The sequence below is a fragment of the Cervus canadensis genome, chromosome 16 (genome assembly GCF_019320065.1).
Source record: "Cervus canadensis isolate Bull #8, Minnesota chromosome 16, ASM1932006v1, whole genome shotgun sequence".
Classification (NCBI taxonomy): domain Eukaryota; kingdom Metazoa; phylum Chordata; class Mammalia; order Artiodactyla; family Cervidae; genus Cervus; species Cervus canadensis.
The window spans coordinates 55,011,567-55,030,220 of NC_057401.1; the positions used below are offsets into that span (position 1 = coordinate 55,011,567).

The 18,654-nt window shown below is 47.7% G+C and overlaps 1 protein-coding gene across 1 annotated transcript in view; it reads right to left on the reverse strand.

Moving 5' to 3' along the window:
- Positions 1-4,675: 4,675 nt before the first annotated feature.
- OTULIN (OTU deubiquitinase with linear linkage specificity) overlaps positions 4,676-18,654 on the reverse strand; it is a 36,351-nt gene continuing 22,372 nt past the window's right edge. Inside the window, exons 5-7 of the mRNA XM_043489078.1 lie at positions 17,848-17,973; positions 14,714-14,983; positions 4,676-10,215 (exon numbers count right to left, since the gene is read on the reverse strand). Of these exons, the coding sequence (XP_043345013.1) occupies positions 10,021-10,215; positions 14,714-14,983; positions 17,848-17,973 (591 nt within the window). The 3' untranslated portion in view covers positions 4,676-10,020. The remainder of the gene's footprint in view (positions 10,216-14,713; positions 14,984-17,847; positions 17,974-18,654) is intronic.

Here is an 18,654-nt window from a genome sequence, read left to right on the forward strand (position 1 = left end):
TAACTCCATCTAATTCCTTAAAAAGACTCGAAGTGGCGTCCACAGCCTGGGCCCCAGACCGGTTCCCTTCTCAGTTGGAATCTAGTCCTACATGCATGCCCTGGGTGACCTAACTTGGGCCTGCTTCCAACTCCAAGGGCACGCTGGGGATCCCCGGGGCTCTTTTGCTAGCCCTGACTTGTTCCAGAGCTGCAGTCCAGTCACCACTCAACCCATCCTCAGAGGGGTCCCCCAGGGGCCTTGGCACCCTTCCCCCACCACCCCTCCCACGCTGTCTCCAGACTAGATGAATCACATGAGCACCCACCCAGAAACCAACCCACACTGCGTCTTGCCCCTCCCTCAGTCAAGTCACTCACCCTGTGATTCTCTCTCCCCCATCTCTCACATCTCTTGCTTCCTCTGCAGTTTCACTGCTTAGTTCAGGGGCTCCTGGTCAACTAAGGCCTGGATGCTAAAAGCCTCCAAAATAGTTTTCCTTCTCCAAGCTCACGTGTCCTCCTGGACCATGAATGGCATCCAGTTTGGCAGTGTGCAACCTGCACAACCGTTCCCAGCAGCCTGCCCACCTCCTCCTGCCCCATCAAACCCTGCTCCTCCAGGCTGGCCCTCCCTCTCTCTCACTAGGCATTGGTGTGTTATAAGGAGGACTCTGCACTCACCTGAGTGGGCATCACACTGAGTCTGGGTGACAAGCAGTAAACAAGGGCCGGGCCAGAAAGGAGGATGCTAACACCCGTGGAGAAGCAGCAACACAAAACGGGGACCCCCTGATGGTGGTCTGCACCCCAGCTCCAAGCCTCTTAACACCATGCCTCCTTCTAGCACCCATTTCCACTTTCATCCCTCATTCACCATGAGGGCATCAAAGGCCCAAGAGGAGATATTTTAAAAAGAGAATTTGTTTTAAAAAAAGAGAGAGAGAGAATTTGTAGAGATGGTTTCTTTGCAGAATTTCACTGATCCCTTTCTCTCCTCAGAGGTGTGTGTGCATGTGTGTGTGGTGGGGAAGAGGATGGGGGGGGTGTGTGTCTTGACACCTTAGGCCTAAGGGCAGGGCTCTAGAGACACTCAGTGAACTTGAGATGGGCCCCTACAATGACGGGCACTCCGTGAACGGGTGTCCGCCAGGATGGTCAGATCTGACAGAAGACAGTCACCGGAGAAGGGGCCTGTGCCGCGTTTGATGACAGAAGGTGCTAAGTTCTTTCCTGTGAACCAGGCTTGGCCCGCACAGATCAACCAGCTGACCGGCGGGCGGGGAGGGGATCTGAGGTCCTGAGTGGGTGAACGGGGCTCAGAAAGAGAGGCTGGAGGTGACACTGGATTCTTGGAGCTGCAAAGGAGGAAGTGGTGGGCCACGGGAGGGACCCTCAGCCACTGCGCAGGAACCGCCGAGGAGAGGCCCTGAGCTGGAGTCAGAGGGCTCTCCAAGATCCGTGGAAACACCTGGTGTGGGAAGGAAGGGACAAGAGCTGAGCCCTGGGCAGGCCTGGGAGTAAGGCCGGTGCAAGACAGCAACTATGAAGAGAGAGATCTCTCACCCTCTGCCCTACCAGCCTCCTTCCTCCTGCTCCAGCTCCAGACAGGGCAGGAAGTGATCAGTGATTCGACCCCCGGTCCAGCTGATCTGGGCAAGGGGCAGGCGGGGTTGGGGAGGAGGGAACCGGAGGGGTGGCGAGAGGAGGCCTTGACCAGCTCGTCTCACAGCCCTGGTTTTGGCAGGTGCCTGCCCAGAACAGACATTCTTCGGTGAATGAATGAATTCATTCACACCTTCCTTCCCCGAACACGCTCTGATCCCTGGTCACCTCGTTAACAGCCCTGTCTCCTGCGGCCTTTGTCACCTCCAATCCCCTCTTTCTGTCACTAAGGTTGATCCCTCCACAAACTAAGATAACCTGAGCCAGCTGCTGTCACTTGCCACTCGACACAGATCCCTGGGAGCCCCTGTGCTGGACTTCCCTGCTGGAAGCTCCCAGCCCTGAATCTGTGAAATACAGATGGGACAGCCCAAAGTATTCTCACATACAACTGCCTAGTGAGAGAATATAACCGCTGGGCAAAGGGCATGAGCAGAAAGCTCCCAGAAAATGACCCATGAACAGCTTCTACAAAAGGGAAACAGGCTTCCTCAAGGGAAGGAACATACATTGAAAGGCCAGCTATCGACTCAGCAAAGATCAAAGTTTGACGGAGCTCAGTGTTGGCAAGGGCCTGAGGAAACTGGCATTCCTGCTCTGCAGTGAAGTATCAGTCAGCGTCATCTCCACAGAGGACAATCTGGCGAGATGTTTCAAGCTCACACTCAGCTAGGAAAGAGGTTAATGTCATGGGCAAAGCATGTAGAAGAGCAAGGCAGAGAAGAAATACCACTGACCCACAAATATCTAGGAAAAATGTTCACCATTATGAGAATCAAAAGCATTAAATGTCTTTCTCTTTTCATTTTTTTTTCTTGCCAGGTAGTCAAAGTTTAAAGTTAAAATACCCTTAGTGTCACCCAAGGGACAATGAAGCAGGAGCAGGTGATGAGGGTGAAATTCTTGAAACTTTTTTGAGGGAAGGCTGGAGGATCCTTGAACTGGGTCAATTTAGAGATGCATAAAAAGACCGATGAACGAGAAGGCTCATTATAGCACTATCATAATTGAGAAAACTGGAAATAATCAATGGTGTTAATCACCTAGGGTTTTTTTAAACCTCAGAGTGTATCACAGCTCCTCACCATCTAGCACAAATAGGATGCGAACTTCACAAACATGGAAGACAATGCCCATGGCGTGTTTGCTTTTTATTTTCTCAGCATTCTCTCTGATGCTCCAAGGAGTGCCATCTCCTACGTGAACGGCCCAGCACGGCAGTGTTTTCTGCGTAACTACACCTGGATTTGGGTAAGATGGCCATAGAGGGGTATTTGGAAGACAGAAGCCTCAGCTTTACTGAATAATCCAAATTGTAGCAGAGAATGAAAAACCACCCTCACCGTACCTCTCCACCATTCTTGGGAGGATCTTGCAAGAGTGCAGGGCTGGGGGCTGCAGGGTGGTGAGAAGGTGGCAGAAACATCCTCCTTCAGCCCTAAGGAGCTAAGGAGAGGGTCACCCCAGGCTGTCCCACCCCAGAGCCAAATTGGCTTTGCCTCTGGGGCTGTGCTGAGGGCCGGGAGTCTGGAGAGAACCCTCCAGACTCAGCAAGTCAGAAGGTCATTACCAGGCCACTCCCACAGAGCCCAGACCAGAGGCGGGGGTAGGAGGAGTGGGAAGGGGAGACGATTTGGAGAATCTGCAGAAGGAACACCCAGGTTTCAAGCAAGGGAGCGATGGCAAGTGGGAACACAACTGTGTGTGCTGTGTGCGCTCCGTCGTGTCCAACCCTGCGACCCCAGACTGTAGCCCCCCAGGCTCCTCTTTGTCCATGGGATTCTCCAGGCAAGAATACTGTATATACATATAAACGCTCTCATTTTATATACACCAAACACGGCTGGTACTTTCTTCATCATTTGATGGCTGTAATTCCGGAGGGCGTCCCAGGATCCACAGTCTGGGACCCTGTTTTTCTCCACACGTCCCACCATGGGGGTGGGGGCGGGCATGGAGGAACCAGGCCTGAAACACTACCCTCGAAATCGAGAAGAGGCCCGTGACTCACACGAGAGGAGGGAAAAGTGTATTTACGTCTGACATTTAGCTCATTGGGCTTCCCTGAGAGCGCAGTTGGTCAAGAATCCACCTACCATGCAGGAGACCCCGGTTTGATCCCTGGGTTGGGAAGATGCCCTGGAGAAGTGAAAGGCTACCCACTCCAGTATTCTGGCCTGGAGAATTCCACAGACTGTATAGATCATGGGGCTGCAGACTTGGACATGCCTGAGTGACTTTCACTTTCTTTCACTTTGGCTCGTTACCCAACTGAACGGGGCACTGAAGGAAGAAGAGCCCGCTTACTATTCAGCCCGGGCATGCCTTCGCTGCCCCTCACCAGCCTGGCACTGCTGCTCTCTGGATGCCCAGCCCCTAAGTGGTGGGGTCTTCAGAAGCACAGCACCGTTTTGCAAAGACTCAGTTCTCTGACTCACAGGAAGGCAGGGGCTGGCTCATCTCTGACCCCCAGAAGACCTTTGAAAGCCGACAGTCTGCCCCCTTTTCTCGTTACTGACCTCTTTCAGTGGCCGCCTGACTCATACAGCGTTAGGTTCTTGCTGTCGCACAGGCTGGGGCATTTCCATCCACCAGTCTAGATGGTTCTTGAACACATAGGAATGCTACACACACCGCGGGCCTCTCCCTGGCAAACACTCAGCCAAGGCTGGGTCTGGATGATGACTGCAGCCCTGCCCTGCAGGTCTAGGGGATGCACCTGAAGCTTCCGCGAAGGGCTTGCACCTGGCTCTACCCCACCCACCCCAGAGCAGGTGGCGTGGAGGTGAGGACTGAGCCGAGGGAGCGGGGTAACCGGCCCAGCTCCCTGCGTAGCGGGTAATGGGACTGTTCGACTGAATCCAGGCCCAAGACCAAACCTAATCTGGGCAGAGATCATGTCCTGAGAGTTCAGCACCAAAAAGTCGTCGGGCATCACAGGTCTGTCCTGGTAGTGCTGGAAAGTTAAAGCACCGAACCCCAGTCTCCCAGGTCCTCAAAGTCAGGCATTTAACCAGAGCAACACAGCCAGGTTTCCGAGTTTTCATTCTCTGAGTTTTTATTTTTAGTTATTGTTTTTACAGTCCTTTGTGGCCAGGCTTGCTACAGGGGATTGACAGCAAAACCCGAGTTGGCTTGGCCTCTGACAGTAAAGATAGGACTCAACGCGTCAATGAGGAAACCTCCGCCTTGGAGGCAGGTGGGACCGTGGTCCCAGGCTGATGGGAGCCTCAGGGGCACGGTTTTCAGAGCAGATGAGGTTTTTGACAAACGCTGACATCTTAAAGAGTGCAAACTGGACACTCTGCTAAAATAAGCCAAGACAGACGAGGCAGCCAGGTTCACACTGCATTCCTGTCTGCCCTCCTTAGGCAGCCTGGCAGATGGGGAAGGAAAACTGCCACTATGGACAGACAAGGGGTGGGTATCCTCTGCTAATTCACAACACAGAATCAGAGGCCGCGAAAACCCAGTGGCGAGACCAAAACATGTTTACAGACAATGGAAGCGAGAAGGGAGCTCACTACATACATTCACTTTGGCTTTCTTCCCACATTGAAATACTCAGAAGTAACCAACATTACCACAGACTGCCCTGGCTCCTGGAAGGAGTACCGTAGTTTAGCACCATTTGTGAGACGACAAGTCAAGGCATTTTTTCATTATAGAAAAGGTCTTGAGTACAAAAAAAAAATTATTTTGAAGTTCAGAACTGAACTCAACCACCCCTGGTTACTGGGAAAAAGGCTGCCAAGATTGGTTTAATCTAGAGTCTCGGATCCTTTCCTTGGATCTCCTGCGTTTTGGCAGTTTCACCCGACCCACACCTACACCCGAGAAATCAACAGAATAAGATAAGGCTCTCCTCAGTGCTCTATTAAGAAGCTCTGGCTACCAATGAGCACGCAAGGTATGGAAACACACAGAGAGCCATGAGGTCACAGCCTGGCCTTGCCCAGTCGCTAAGTCGTGCGCTGATGCTATCACGACCCCCATGGACTGTAGCCCGCCAGGCTCCTCTGTCCATGGAATTTTCCAGGCAAGAATTCTGGAGTGGGTGGCCATTTCCTTCTCCAGGGGATCTTCCTGACCCAGGGATTGAAGCTGCATCTCCTGCATTGCAGGCAGGCTCTTTACCCCTGAGCCACTAGGGAAGACCCCTGGAAACAGATAGAAATGTAGTAAGTGGTTTGTTGATAACACATTTCAATACAATTATGTTATCTCCAGACTTTATGACCACTCTGGAGAATTTAATGATACCTACTAACACCCTCCACTATTTCCAGTAATAAATTGCAATTCAGCATGGGGGAAAAAAAAAGGCAAAAGGGACAGCTCACCTCCACCCTCCCAAACTCGCAGGGTCTCAGGCTGTGGGACCTCGCACACAGAACATCATCGTGATTTGACTGCAGACCAGAGAGCAGGCATCTTCATGAACACACCCCCGCCCGTTCTGGTCACGGCCGAGCCTACCCTCCCCTCGTGGCCACCAGGGCTGGAGGCAGCCACGCCAGCTGAGTTTTGTGCTTTTCGTGGCTCCAAGTTATTCCCTGGATCAGTTACAAGTATTGATCATCAGCTGCCCGTTGTCCCACTTCACAGCACGATTCAGCACTGGCTTCCTGGTCTCTCCAGCCCCTCAGAAGAGACCCCCAAGAAGGTTTTCTAAGAGCTCAGCATTACGCAGTCTACTTCTGTTACACAGGGGGCTTCAAATTCAGAAAAAGGAATCTGCAGAATCCACGCACAGAAGTGGTATGAGTTGGTTCAGATTTTTATCCTTTTATTAACTTAAGCTGAGGAGGTCTGTAGGCATCCATTTTGTTTTTCAAAGGCATTTTTTCATCTAAAATCTGTTCATCCCTCTTCAGCTCACTCCTTACTGTTCTTGGGCCATTTTAACACATTACTGACTGGGGGATTTTCACAAAAACTAACGCCTGTGGCCAGTGATTTGTTATCTAAGTAAAACTGAAACGTTTCTGATCAGTAAGTTGGCAAAATTATTTTGATATTGTGCCCTGACTTTGCTCAACTATGTGGGGACTCATATCTTTCACAGACATTTCAGATTCACTCCAAACACATTCTTATTGGTTTTTAACTGATATAGATCATTTAAAAAAAGGCATCCATGTATTTTTGTGTATGCGTACAAGTAAAATTCCCTGGAGGTTTGCATTTCTGAAAATAACTGTCTGGCTTTCAAAGGGGGTATACCTGCAAAGTTTTGCTTTAGAAAGACAGACAGGAACGAGATCAAACTTTACCACCACAAAGGAGACAGTCAGGAGGTCTGTCTGACGTCTATGCTGCAACGTCAGGAAGCCGGATGCTCAAAGCTGAGACGGCACCTAGCCGTCACCACTTGGAAGCGCCTCAGAAAGGGGACAACAGGCTCCTAGGTAAGAGCGCCCTGAGGGGAAGAGGGCAGAAGGCTAACACAGCCCTGTGAAAAATAAACAAGGGAAAAACAAGCACACAAACACCAACAAAGGTGTTTTTTCTGACAGTGGGGCGAGATTCAAAGGGTCTGAGATTTTACTTGACAAAAGCCCTAGAACTGGAGGGAAAAAGAATGACGACAGAATACCAACGGGATGTCTGTTTCCATAATCAAAGAAAACTTCAGACATTAATCGAATGTACAACAGTATAACAGAAGTGTAAATGGCTCTATGTAGAGAGCAGGGTCAACCCTGCTCTGTGCCTTTAAGGTGTTTTCAGATATGCTGAACTCCAAGGAAGAGGAACTGACATTTCAAGACTGGCATCTTGTTCTCAACTGGCACCATCACGACTCTCTCTAATGGAGTGAAATCAATGGAAGCTGTAAACGCAGGTGAGGAGGGGGAAGACAGAAAGGAGCAGTTTTAATTCCATGGAACTTGTTACAGGGAAAGTCTTTTTAGGTTTAATGCACCTTAAATGAGCTCAAAGGTATACGTCACACCTGTTCAAGGCAGGTATCTTCTTTCTGCTAAGATCAGAGGGCTCCAAAACCACTGAACTCTTGCAATAAATCCTGCGATAGAAAGTAAGCAAAGTGTTGTTCCTATTACCTTCCTTTTTCGGAAATACTCTTACCATTTTAGAGATTCCCCTCTTAAGTAAATTATCCTCCTCAATCCATTTTGGTCTCAACTCAATTTCAATTCTACTGATGTCACCCAACCAGGCCAAGAGCAAGAATGAAAAATGGAATTAAAACTCTGGGCAACTATAGTTGCATGCTGCAACAAAAAAATGTATTTTTAAAGTTCGCTGAGCATCTACATTTCCTGAAGTACTGTTTCTTTGAGAGCTTTACTTCTCTGATGCTATGATCCCTCTAAACCTGCATGACAGTCTGAGGGTAGAGTCTAATATGGCCTTGGGACAGAAAGCAACTTAAATGCACGTTTTTGAGGTTTTTTTTGTCAATGGGGTAGTTAAGACCACAATTTCTGCACACACTCTAACAATATCATACACAGGAACAAGAAAAAAGTATGAGATGTAAATGAGCTACCCAGAAGCCCAGATCAAGTTCACTAAGACTAGAACATTCTCAAAAATGCAGAGATCATGAGTATTGTTAAACTCATCAGAGGCGATCTGCCAGCGGTTTGATGGACACAGACACCAACTGCCTTGTACAACTGACGTGTCTGAAGTTGTGCTTTTAAATATGTTCAAGAATGATCTGGTAGGCATTTCCTCTTGTAAGCTGCATGAAAATCAAATAACATAAAGTGAAGCATCCAAGCCAACAGGAAGTCATTATTTTCATTTGGCTTCTAGGTACCTTATTATTTGCGGCACCATTGCATTTCACAGTGAAAGACAAAGCCTCTCCAATACATTCACACACATCTAGAGTAAAATTCAATTCAAACACCCTAATGAGTTAAGTATCTACCAAAATGTGAATATTATTGATGAGGTAATGGGAGGCATACACGTGTAAGAGTCTGCATAGTCTTATGTGTCCTCTGAGTTTTTTCTCAACAGAAAATTTTGATTTTTAAGTGAAAGCAAAAGTTACATTTTTCACAAAAGTTCTGTCCCTGGGGGGCGGGGGGAGGGAGAACAGATTAGATAGCTTATCAACTATATTATATTAAACCACATAAAGACTGTAATTTATAATTATAGAATAAAGCTTGGTACTTCAGGGTAACACCATCTCCACAAATACTGAGCCAATCCAGGTGCCGCTGATAGTCTGAAAGAGTGAGGTGTCCATGCACCACGGGGATTCAGGCCCTGATGCAGACAAGGCTCAGCTGGGCTGCCCGAGCCCACCCTCGCCCGCCAGGCACCACCCTAGCCTGTGACTGATCAGGCAGGCCACCACTCGTGGCCAGACGCTGCCTCCCCGGGGCATCCCAAACCCGACCAAGGGCGGGTGCAGCTCGGCCATGCCTCTGCAATCAGTGACAAGCACATCCTTCTACTGAAAACTTACTCATGAAAACCAGAGAGCCTCTGCTGCTACTGATCCCCTCCAACAGATGTGAGACAGGAACCTGGCAATGGAAGCACTTTCCAGAAACTCATCAATTGGCCTTGGTTTCCTATAAAAATGCACACGGGTCTAAGCTTGACTCTGACTAGATGATGGTGAATCTGTGGAACTGCAGATGAAGGAACAGCCCCTCCCGCCGACCACCACTCCCGCCGACCACCCACCCCCGCACCAGGCTCCCAAGCCGGGGTGTCCGTGACCACAGGCGCCTGGCACATCCTGGCAGAGCAACAATGTCCTGGGGCCGCTGCCTTCCTCCTGCAGCCCCTTCTCTAGCCTTTAAGTAGCTCACTTTTGGACCCAGTTCTGATTCTTCTATTAGACACTCGGCTTATAACAGCTTTAATTAACATGTGAATTCCAACCATTGCTGGGTGAGACTAGCAGGGATGCTGGGCTGTTGGCAGGCTCTGCCCCCCACTTCTACCATGTGAACTGATTGCATAGTTGTAGAGAAAGGGCACTGCAGACGCTGTGACCACCAGAACAAAAATTACCACCTTAAAAAAAAAAACTGAAAGCCAGTTTACTATGAGAGAGCGCTTTGGACGCTTTTCTGTCCAGCACGTGACTCCTCTGATATAAAACTGTGTGTTTTATGGAGGAGGTGTAGTTTGCACCTTGTAACAGGTGTGCTCTGAAGGCCCCCACGGAAACATACTGCATCATAGATGCGGGGGGTGGGGGGAAATCGCAGTTACTTCTGATTCGCCAAAGCTAGTCCCCAGAACATTCCAGTCCGGCGAGGCTAACTGGGCCCAGGTGTCCTCAAAGGTCGGGCTCAGGGACCTGCAGGCCCGAGGCCCTGGCGAGGGGCTGCCTGCGCCCCTCAGCCGTGTGGCCAGGCGGTCCAAGCGCGGCTCACAGGCTGGTCTCCTCGCACACCCGGACGGGGACGTTGTAGTGCCGGTCGTCCTCGGCGATCAGGGTCACCACCGGCCAGTCCCCGGGGGGGTCGGTGGGGTAGACCGTGATGAACTCCTCGGTGCCGTACTTGGAGAGCCGGTACACCTGGATGGTGTGGCGCACGGCGTAGGCCAGGAGGAACATCTCGACCTGCGGGTAGAACAAAGGCTGAAGGATGCGGCTGGCCCCCGACTTCTGCTCTGGGGTCCCCGTGGGGCACAGCGCCTTGGCCCGAGCCCTTCTTCCTACTGTGGCCCAGCCCCAATCCTGCTGCTTGTGTGGGTCCTGCCGTTCTGTATGGGTCATTATAATCAAACACGTCATCAAGACGGGGTCATAGGTCTCATAAGGGACTTGTGGTTTGAATACATTAAGAACCTCTCAACTTGACAATAAAAAAGCCAATAACCAGTCTAAAAACTGGCCAAAGGAGTTGAATAGAACAGATTCTTCTCCAAAGATGACATGCAAATACCACTAAGTACATGCAAAGTCATCAGGGGAACGCATTTCAAACCCACAATGAGACACCACTTCCCACCCACTGCAACAGCTACAATCAAATAGACAGATGATCACAGGGAGAGACTGACTCCCAGGCACCAGGTTTTCTTTCTTTCAGGGGAAGGAAACTGTTTCGGAACTTGGCACAGGTAAAGGTCACACAACGCTGCAAATCTACGAAAGTGAGTGAATTGTACACTTTAAAATGGTTACTTTGGTGTTATATGAACTTCACCTCAATTTTAAAAAAATGTGGTAAGGATGTGAAGAAATGGAACTCTGAAACATTGCTGGTGGGGATATAAAAGAATGCAGCTGCTTTTAAAAAGTTTGGCAGTTCCTCAAAGTTTTAAACAAAGAATTGCCATGTGGCCCAGCAGTTCCACTCCCAGATTAACATATACCCAAGAGAATTAAAAACATATGTCCTGCAAAAAACTTGTACATGATGTTCACAGCAGGATTATTCACAATCACCAAAAAGTGGAAACAACCGAAATGGATGTATAAAATGTGATACATCCATACAATGGAATATTATTTGTCAATAAAAAGGAATGAAGTACTGATACATGCTGCAATACTGATGAATCTGGAAGACATTAGGCTCAAAGAAGCCAGTCATAAAAGACCACGTATTATAAAATTCCATTTACATGAAATGCTCAGGATAGCTAAGTCTGTAAAAACAGAAAGTTAGTGGTTGCCTAGGGCTGGAGAAAGGGGAGTGAGGGTATGAGGCTTCCTTTAGGAGTGATAAAATGGTCTAAAGTTAGACTCCACGATGGCTGCAAAACTCTACAAACATACTAAAATCCACTGAGTTACACACTTCAAAGGGGTAAACTGGTATGTACATCATATTTCAACAAAACTGCTATTTAAACATGTTACAGCAGACTTGTGGGGACTCAGAAAGGACTAACAGAAGTCTAATACGCAAACTATGCTCTACCAGGCTTGTTAGTGCAAGCTCTCTGCAGCAGTTCAAAAGACCTAAGCAACTCAGATTTCGAGCACAAACAACTTTTTTTAAAAGAGTTTATCTTCGATCCTGGCTGACTCAGCAGTGACCACCATCTTAGCTCTTTGCTGTGTAACCAGTAAAATGCAAGCTCCAAGTCAGCCGTGCAGGCAGGAAAGTGGCACTCTGAATGGAAAGCCTTGATGCTTCTCAGATTAGTTCAATTCAGTCACTCAGTTGTGTCCGACTCTCTGCGACCCAATGACCGCAGCATGCCAGGCCTCCCTGTCCATCACCAACTCCTGGAGTTTACCCAAACTCATGTCCATCATGTCAGTGATGCCATCCAACCATCTCATCCTCTGTCGTCCCCTTCTCCTCCTGCCCTCAATCTTTCGCAGCATCAGGGTCTTTTCAAATGAGTCAGCTCTTCACATCAGGTGGCCAAAGTATTGGAGTCTCAGCTTCAACATCAGTCCTTCCAATGAACACCCAGGACTGATCTCTTTGCAGTCCAAGGGACTCTCAAGAGTCTTCAACATCGCAGTTCAAAAGCACCAATTTTTCGGTGCTCAGCTTTCTTTAAAGTCCAACTCTCACATCCATACATGACCACTGGAAAAACCATAGACTTGACTAGATGGACCTTTGTTGACAAAGTAATGTTTCTGCTTTTAAATATGCTGTCTAGATTGCTCATAATTTTCCTTCCAAGGAGTAAGCGTCTTTTAATTTCATGGCTGCAGTCACCATCTGCAGCGATTTTGGAGCCCAAAAAACTAAAGTCAGCCACTATTTCCACTGTTTCCCCATCTATTTGCCATGAAGTGATGGGACCAGATGCCATGATCTTAGCTTTCTGAATGTTCAGCTTTAAGTCAACTTTTTCACTCTCCTCTTTCACTTTCATCAAGAGGCTCTTTAGTTCCTCTTCACTTTCTGCCATAAGGGTGGTGTCATCTGCATATCTGAGGTTATTGATATTTCTCCCAACAATCTTGATTCCAGTTTGTGCTTCATCCAGCCCAGCGTTTCTCATGATGTTCTCTGCATATAAGTTAAATAAGCAAGGTGACAATATACAGCCTTGATGTACTCCTTTTCCTATTTGAAACCAGTTTGTTGGTCCATGTTCAGTTTTAACTGTTGCTTCCTGACCTGCATACAGGTTTCTCAAGAGGCAGGTCAGGTGGTCTGGTATTCCCATCTCTTTCAGAATGTTCCACAGTTTATTTTGATCCACACAAAGGCTTTGGCATAGTCAATAAAGCAGAAAATGTTTTTATGGAACTCTCTTGCTTTTTCCATGATCCAGTGGATGTTGGCAATTTGATCTCTGGTTCCTCTGCCTTTTCTAAAACCAGCTTAAACATCTGGAAGTTCACAGTTAACATACTGCTGAAGCCTGGCTTGGAGAATTTTGAGCATTACTTTACTAGCGTGTGAGATGAGTGCAATTGTGCAGTAGTTTGAGCATTCTTCGGCATTGCCTTTCTTTGGGATTGGAATGAAAACTGACCTTTTCCAGTCCTGTGGCCACTGCTGAGTTTTCCAAATTTGCTGACATGTTGAGTGAAGCACTTTCACAGCATCATCTTTTAGGATTTGAAATAGCTCAACTGGAATTCCATCACCTCCACTAGCTTTGCTCGTAGTGATGCTTCCTAAGGCCCACTTGACTTCACATTCCAGGATGTCTGGCTCTAGGTGAGTGATCACACCATCATGATTATCTGGGTTGTGAAGATCTTTTTTGTACAGTTCTTCTGTGTATTCTTGCCACCTCTTCTTATATCTTTTGCTTCTGCTAACAGAAGCATTTCTGTCCTTTATTGAGCCCATCTTTGCATGAAATGTTCCCTTGGTATCTCTAATTTTCTTGAAGAGATCTCTAGTATTTCCCATTCTATTGTTTTCTTCTATTTCTTTGCACTGATCACTGAGGAAGGCTTTTTTATCCCTCCTTGCTATTCTTTGGAACTCTGCATTCAAATGGGAATATGTTTCCTTTTCTCCTTTGCTTTTCAATTCTCTTCTTTTCACAGCTATGTATAAGGCCTCCTCAGACAGCCATTTTGTTTTTTTGCATTTCTTTTTCTTGGGGATGGTCTTGATCCCTGTCTCCTGTACAATGTCACGAACCATGCTTCTCACATGGTTGGCTATTCCACTAGAGGACTTAGGCTGTTCAGGGCAACATAATGAACCCATCAAAGAAAGAGAGCAAGCAGAGTGTGGTGAGCAACGGGGGACCCACAGGACAGCACCACACTGGGTCTCTGGGTGAGACCCCAAACTTAGCCTACCTGCTGAAGATCCAAGAGCAGGCTGGCTCTCCTGGCTAAAGTGACTCCACTTCTATTTTTAAAGGATGCTACCTAATATGACAGCAGCCAAGATTAAACAAGACCCTTCAGAGGACTCCTTCCCAGGGCTTGGTTTCTTTCTGGAGCCAAGGGTTCTGGTCCCACCCATCACACGACAAGAGAAAGTCCAGGCTGAGACAACCATGGTGGTTATAAAACAGTTTCACCCTCGAGGGCTGGGAGGTGGGAGGGAGGTTCAAAGGGGAAGGGACATATGTATACCCTCGGCTGATTCATGTTGATGCATGGCAGAAACCAACACAATATTCCAAAGCAATTATCCTCCAATTAAAAATAAATAAATTTTAAAAAAAAACAAAAAAAAAAAACATGCTCACAATTCTTCAGCATGCCTGACTTGAGCGTGGGAAGAATGACCTGATCTGCTTCTAACAGACAGAACCTAGTGTAAGTGCCAGTGAGTGACTTCCAAGGTTAGATCACAGAAGGCACTGGAGCATTCTGGGGGTCTTCTTGGAGCACCTTTTGAGAGAAGCCAGCTGCCGTGTCAGGAGGACATTTGAGCAGCCCTATGGAAAGCCCCACACAGCAAGGAACTAACCACCAGTGAGGGACTGAGCCCTCCCGCCAACAGCCAGGTGAGTGTGCACCATGCTGGAGGTGGACCCTCCAGCCACAGTCGAGCCCTCCAGAGACTGCAGTCCTGAGCAAGACTCAACTGCAACCTCCTGCAACCCTGAGCCAGAACCACACAACTGCACGGCTCCTGAGCTCCTGACCACAAAAACTGAGGCAGTGGTTGATGGCTGACGCTGCTGCTCTGGGCTAATGTACTCCCCAAGGCACGACTCACCTGTTCCAGGCCGCCAGTGTGCCCCACCTGGTTCAGATGGTTCCGCAGCAGCTGACCAGGGTCACTTGATGTATCCCGAGCAAAGAGAAGCACAGAGAAAAACGGCACTTCCTTTCCCTTCTCTTTATCGTCATAGAGTTCAATGGCTCTGTTCAGCATTAGGAATTTTACAGCTTCATAGAGGCTGTACTCCTCTTCTTCATTTGTGAACAGTTCATCACAAGCCATCTGCCTTGCTTCTGCCGTTCTCAGTTCAGCCAGGCTTGCCCACTATAATAAGCAAGTTATATAATAATTAAATTGTTGTTCTGAAAGTCCCTGGTAAAACCCCACACTATGAGCACAAAATTATTTTCAGAATAGGTAGGCGACCACAGGTCATGTACCAACGCTCAGCGTTCAAGCTTCTAGCTCAAATAACTGTACTCTTTAGAGCACACACTTTCCTTATTCAGCTCTTCCCCCGGTAATCTGAAACAAAAGTATACTGCACTAAGGAGAAGCTCTGAGATCATGGAATGGAAATTTCAACTCTTGTATCTTCCCAGGCAAAGAAATGGAACCAGTCAATGCACAAATATTTGCAGGAGAGCGAACATGCTTTTGAGAGACCTGGTGTGATGATGCCCTGGAACACAGCTGAAATCATCCCTCCCCTTTAAGGGACTTATGGCAGCCGATACCACCCAGAAACGCCAAGCCAACCTTGTAACGTGAAGACAGGCAAGGAAAACTGTGGCATCTCCTGAATACCTGTTTACTAAACTTAACCCTTCTAACCTCTTAAAAATTTACTTGAGTTTCAGATGAATAAATCTACTCAGGAAATTCATATTGACTTCTGATTAAAAATAAAGGAGAGAATCAGGTATTCAAGGAGAAGGGGGCAGCAGAGGATGAGACGGTTAGATAGCATCACCAACTCAATGGACATGAATCTGAGCAAACTCTGGGAGGTAGTGAAGGACAGGGAAGCCTGGTGTGCTGCAGTCCATGGGGTCATAAAGAGTAGGACACGACGTAGGGACCGAACAATAACAATCAGGTATTCAGCTAACACAGGCTAACTCTTTAAGTGAAGAAGAAAACCCTATAAATATATGGTTATGAGAACCTCTTTGCGAATAAGAGATGCCAACCCAAAACTAATCCTTGTATATAATAACTGCTGCTGCTCTGCAAAACCATTAAATTTTTTAATTCAAGAGTAAGTTTTAATGGTAATAACTGTGCCACAGGACTCTGAAAGCTACAACATCTCATATTTTCCAGTAGACCAAGCTGGCAGGTGAGAGCACGTCTCTGGAATCAGAGTCAGGATGGAACAAGGGCCTCGCCACCTAGCAGCTGCTGGCCTCTGCAGGGCCGCAGTCTCGTCACCTGTAAAGTGGGCACAACCACAGCCACAACGCCCTGCTGGTCTGAGAATTACATAATATACAACACTTTAGTGTACAGCCTGGCACCTACGAGGTGTTAGCAGGGCTGGCTCAATTAATGAATAATTTTAATGGAATAATTATAAATTGGAATCACTTTAACATTCCCCCAAATCAAGATCTAGTTACCACAGACTAGGTGTGTCTTTATTAGGTGTATAAAGCAATTTCTCAGGAACTTAAAAAGAGTTAAAATGGACAGTTACCAGTGGCTATGCTGAAGCTTTCCTGTTCACTCCCCCAGGCCAGACCCCTGTGCTCCACCTGCTGCTAACCCAGGGCCTGCCTGGGGCGGCGGGCCTCCAGCCCCTCTAATCCTGTGTTCTGCTTCAACAGGCAACAAGAACAGACCCCCTCTGTCCTTCTCTTGCTCCCAAGTTTTTATCACTAGTCCTTCTAGTCCTTCTAGATCACTAGTCCTTCTAGCACACATTTCTCGTTTTTATAAATAAAAACTACGCTCCAGCAAGTCAGGGTTCTCCACTCATTCAACCAAGTCTTTCCCAAACGCCTACTGTGTGGCAGGTTCAGTGCCCAGCGCTGGCTGCCAAGGAATGAAGAGGCCGCTCTCCTCGTCTGTAAAATGGGATGGCCACAGTGACAGCGCCCTGATGGTGGTAACAATTACGTAACACAGAACACTTCAGGTACAGCCTGGCACTTACGAAGTGTATGAAGTCTCTCGTGAGGCTGCAAGTCTCATGGGAGCAGCAGACCACAGTTAGGAGGCTGACGACTGGAGTGTGTGCTAGGAGTCTTGAAAGATGATGCCTGACACCTCTTTACAGCCCTCCCTACTTCATCTACGAAGCCTGGAACAACTAACAGGCCCTCAGTCCAGGGTTCCTGGTGAGGAGAGCTTACAGGCTGTTCAGAGGTCAGCAACCGAGAGGTCCATGTGGGCCAGCGTGCAAGCAGGATACCCCACCCACGTAAGACAGGGGAGAGCCACGGAGAGGGAGGGTTTAATGACCAAATCACTGACCAAGTCACTTCCCACAATTCTGCTTCAGAGAAACCCTGAGGACAGTTTTCAAAAGACAAGTTACTAAATCTACTGCACTGGACAATCGTCATAAAAGAAAACATACCTAATAAATATGGACGGAATATTAAAACATGAACATAATTGGGAAGAATTTAATAAATGAGAATTCACATCAGTGATAATACTGTAAGAGATATACGGACTAATGATATCCCTGAAACTTATCAGTATGACTTAGAAGACTACATCTGTAAGGTTTGCTTTAAACAAAATTAAACATTTAACATGTCATCTCCTCTAGAATGTATGATGTTGATACCACTTCATTTTACCAAACACCTCAGAGGAAGAGTTTGTGTTTGTTTAGAATTACTTTGTGTAAAATCCAGCCATGAGCAAGTGGTAACCCACTGTTGTTGCTTAGTCATGTCTGATTCATGGCAACCCCATGGACTGTAGCCTGCCAGGCTCCTCCATCCATGCGATTCTCCAGGCGGGAACACTGCAGTGGGTTACCATTTCCTTCTCCAGAGGAATCTTCCCGACCCAGGGGCTGAACTCGTATCTCCTGCATTGGCAAGCGGATTCTTTATCACTGAGCCACCTGGGCAGCCTGTGACCCACTAAGTGAGGACTAAGCAGTGGTGTGCTGGGGCAATCGGGAGTCAGAGGTCTGTATTTATCAAAGAAAACTGCATGTTCCGAACCTTCTTCCTCAGTAAAGCGAGGGACTCCTTAATTTTATCCACCAGGTCCTTGCTCTTCCCCTCAAATTTCAGTCCCAGCTTCCACTGCTTGATCCAGCTGTATTTGCTTATGAGTTTTTCTGGTAACTAGAGTTATCAAGAAAGAGAGAGAGAAAAAAGGTTAACATTTCAAACAGTCCATCACATGAGCCAAGCTGTAAGAAACAATGTAACCTAGAAGACTGACCTTTGCGACCTTTGTTTCCAGAATTAATTTTTGCACATCTGTCTGGGTTTAGGTCGGAGGACCTAAATCTAGAAGTCAGGAGGTCAGAAATAGCCACCCGGAGGAGGGCTGCTAGAGTGACATGGCGGTTCTGGTTGAGAGCCACAGGCACAACCTACCTTGCTGGGCTCCCGCCACAGCCAGGAACACTCCACAGCTCTGAGTAAGGGTGTGTGAAGGCAGTGTCCACACAGGTCTTGGCAAAAGCCACCCCTGCGCCAGCTGGGCTCACTGGTCCCCACCCTGCCACTCCCTGATGCCTGACTCAGGAAGGCACTTTGGGTCTAATGAGATGGTCCAGAAAACAGCAAAAACCTGCTCCTTTCCTGACTAGGAAAACAAAACCTAATTTCCAATTTTTACACTATCATCAAAGTTTTAAGATTAAAAAGAAACAAGATGGTCTCCAGTTTAAGTACCTAATCAGTGTAAGTAAGATAAAAAATTACAACTGAGAATAAGAAGCAAGGGTTAAGGGAGCCAGGATGGCCTGGCTCATTAAAGAACGGACACCATTACTTGGCCTTGTTTCCTGGAGTGTC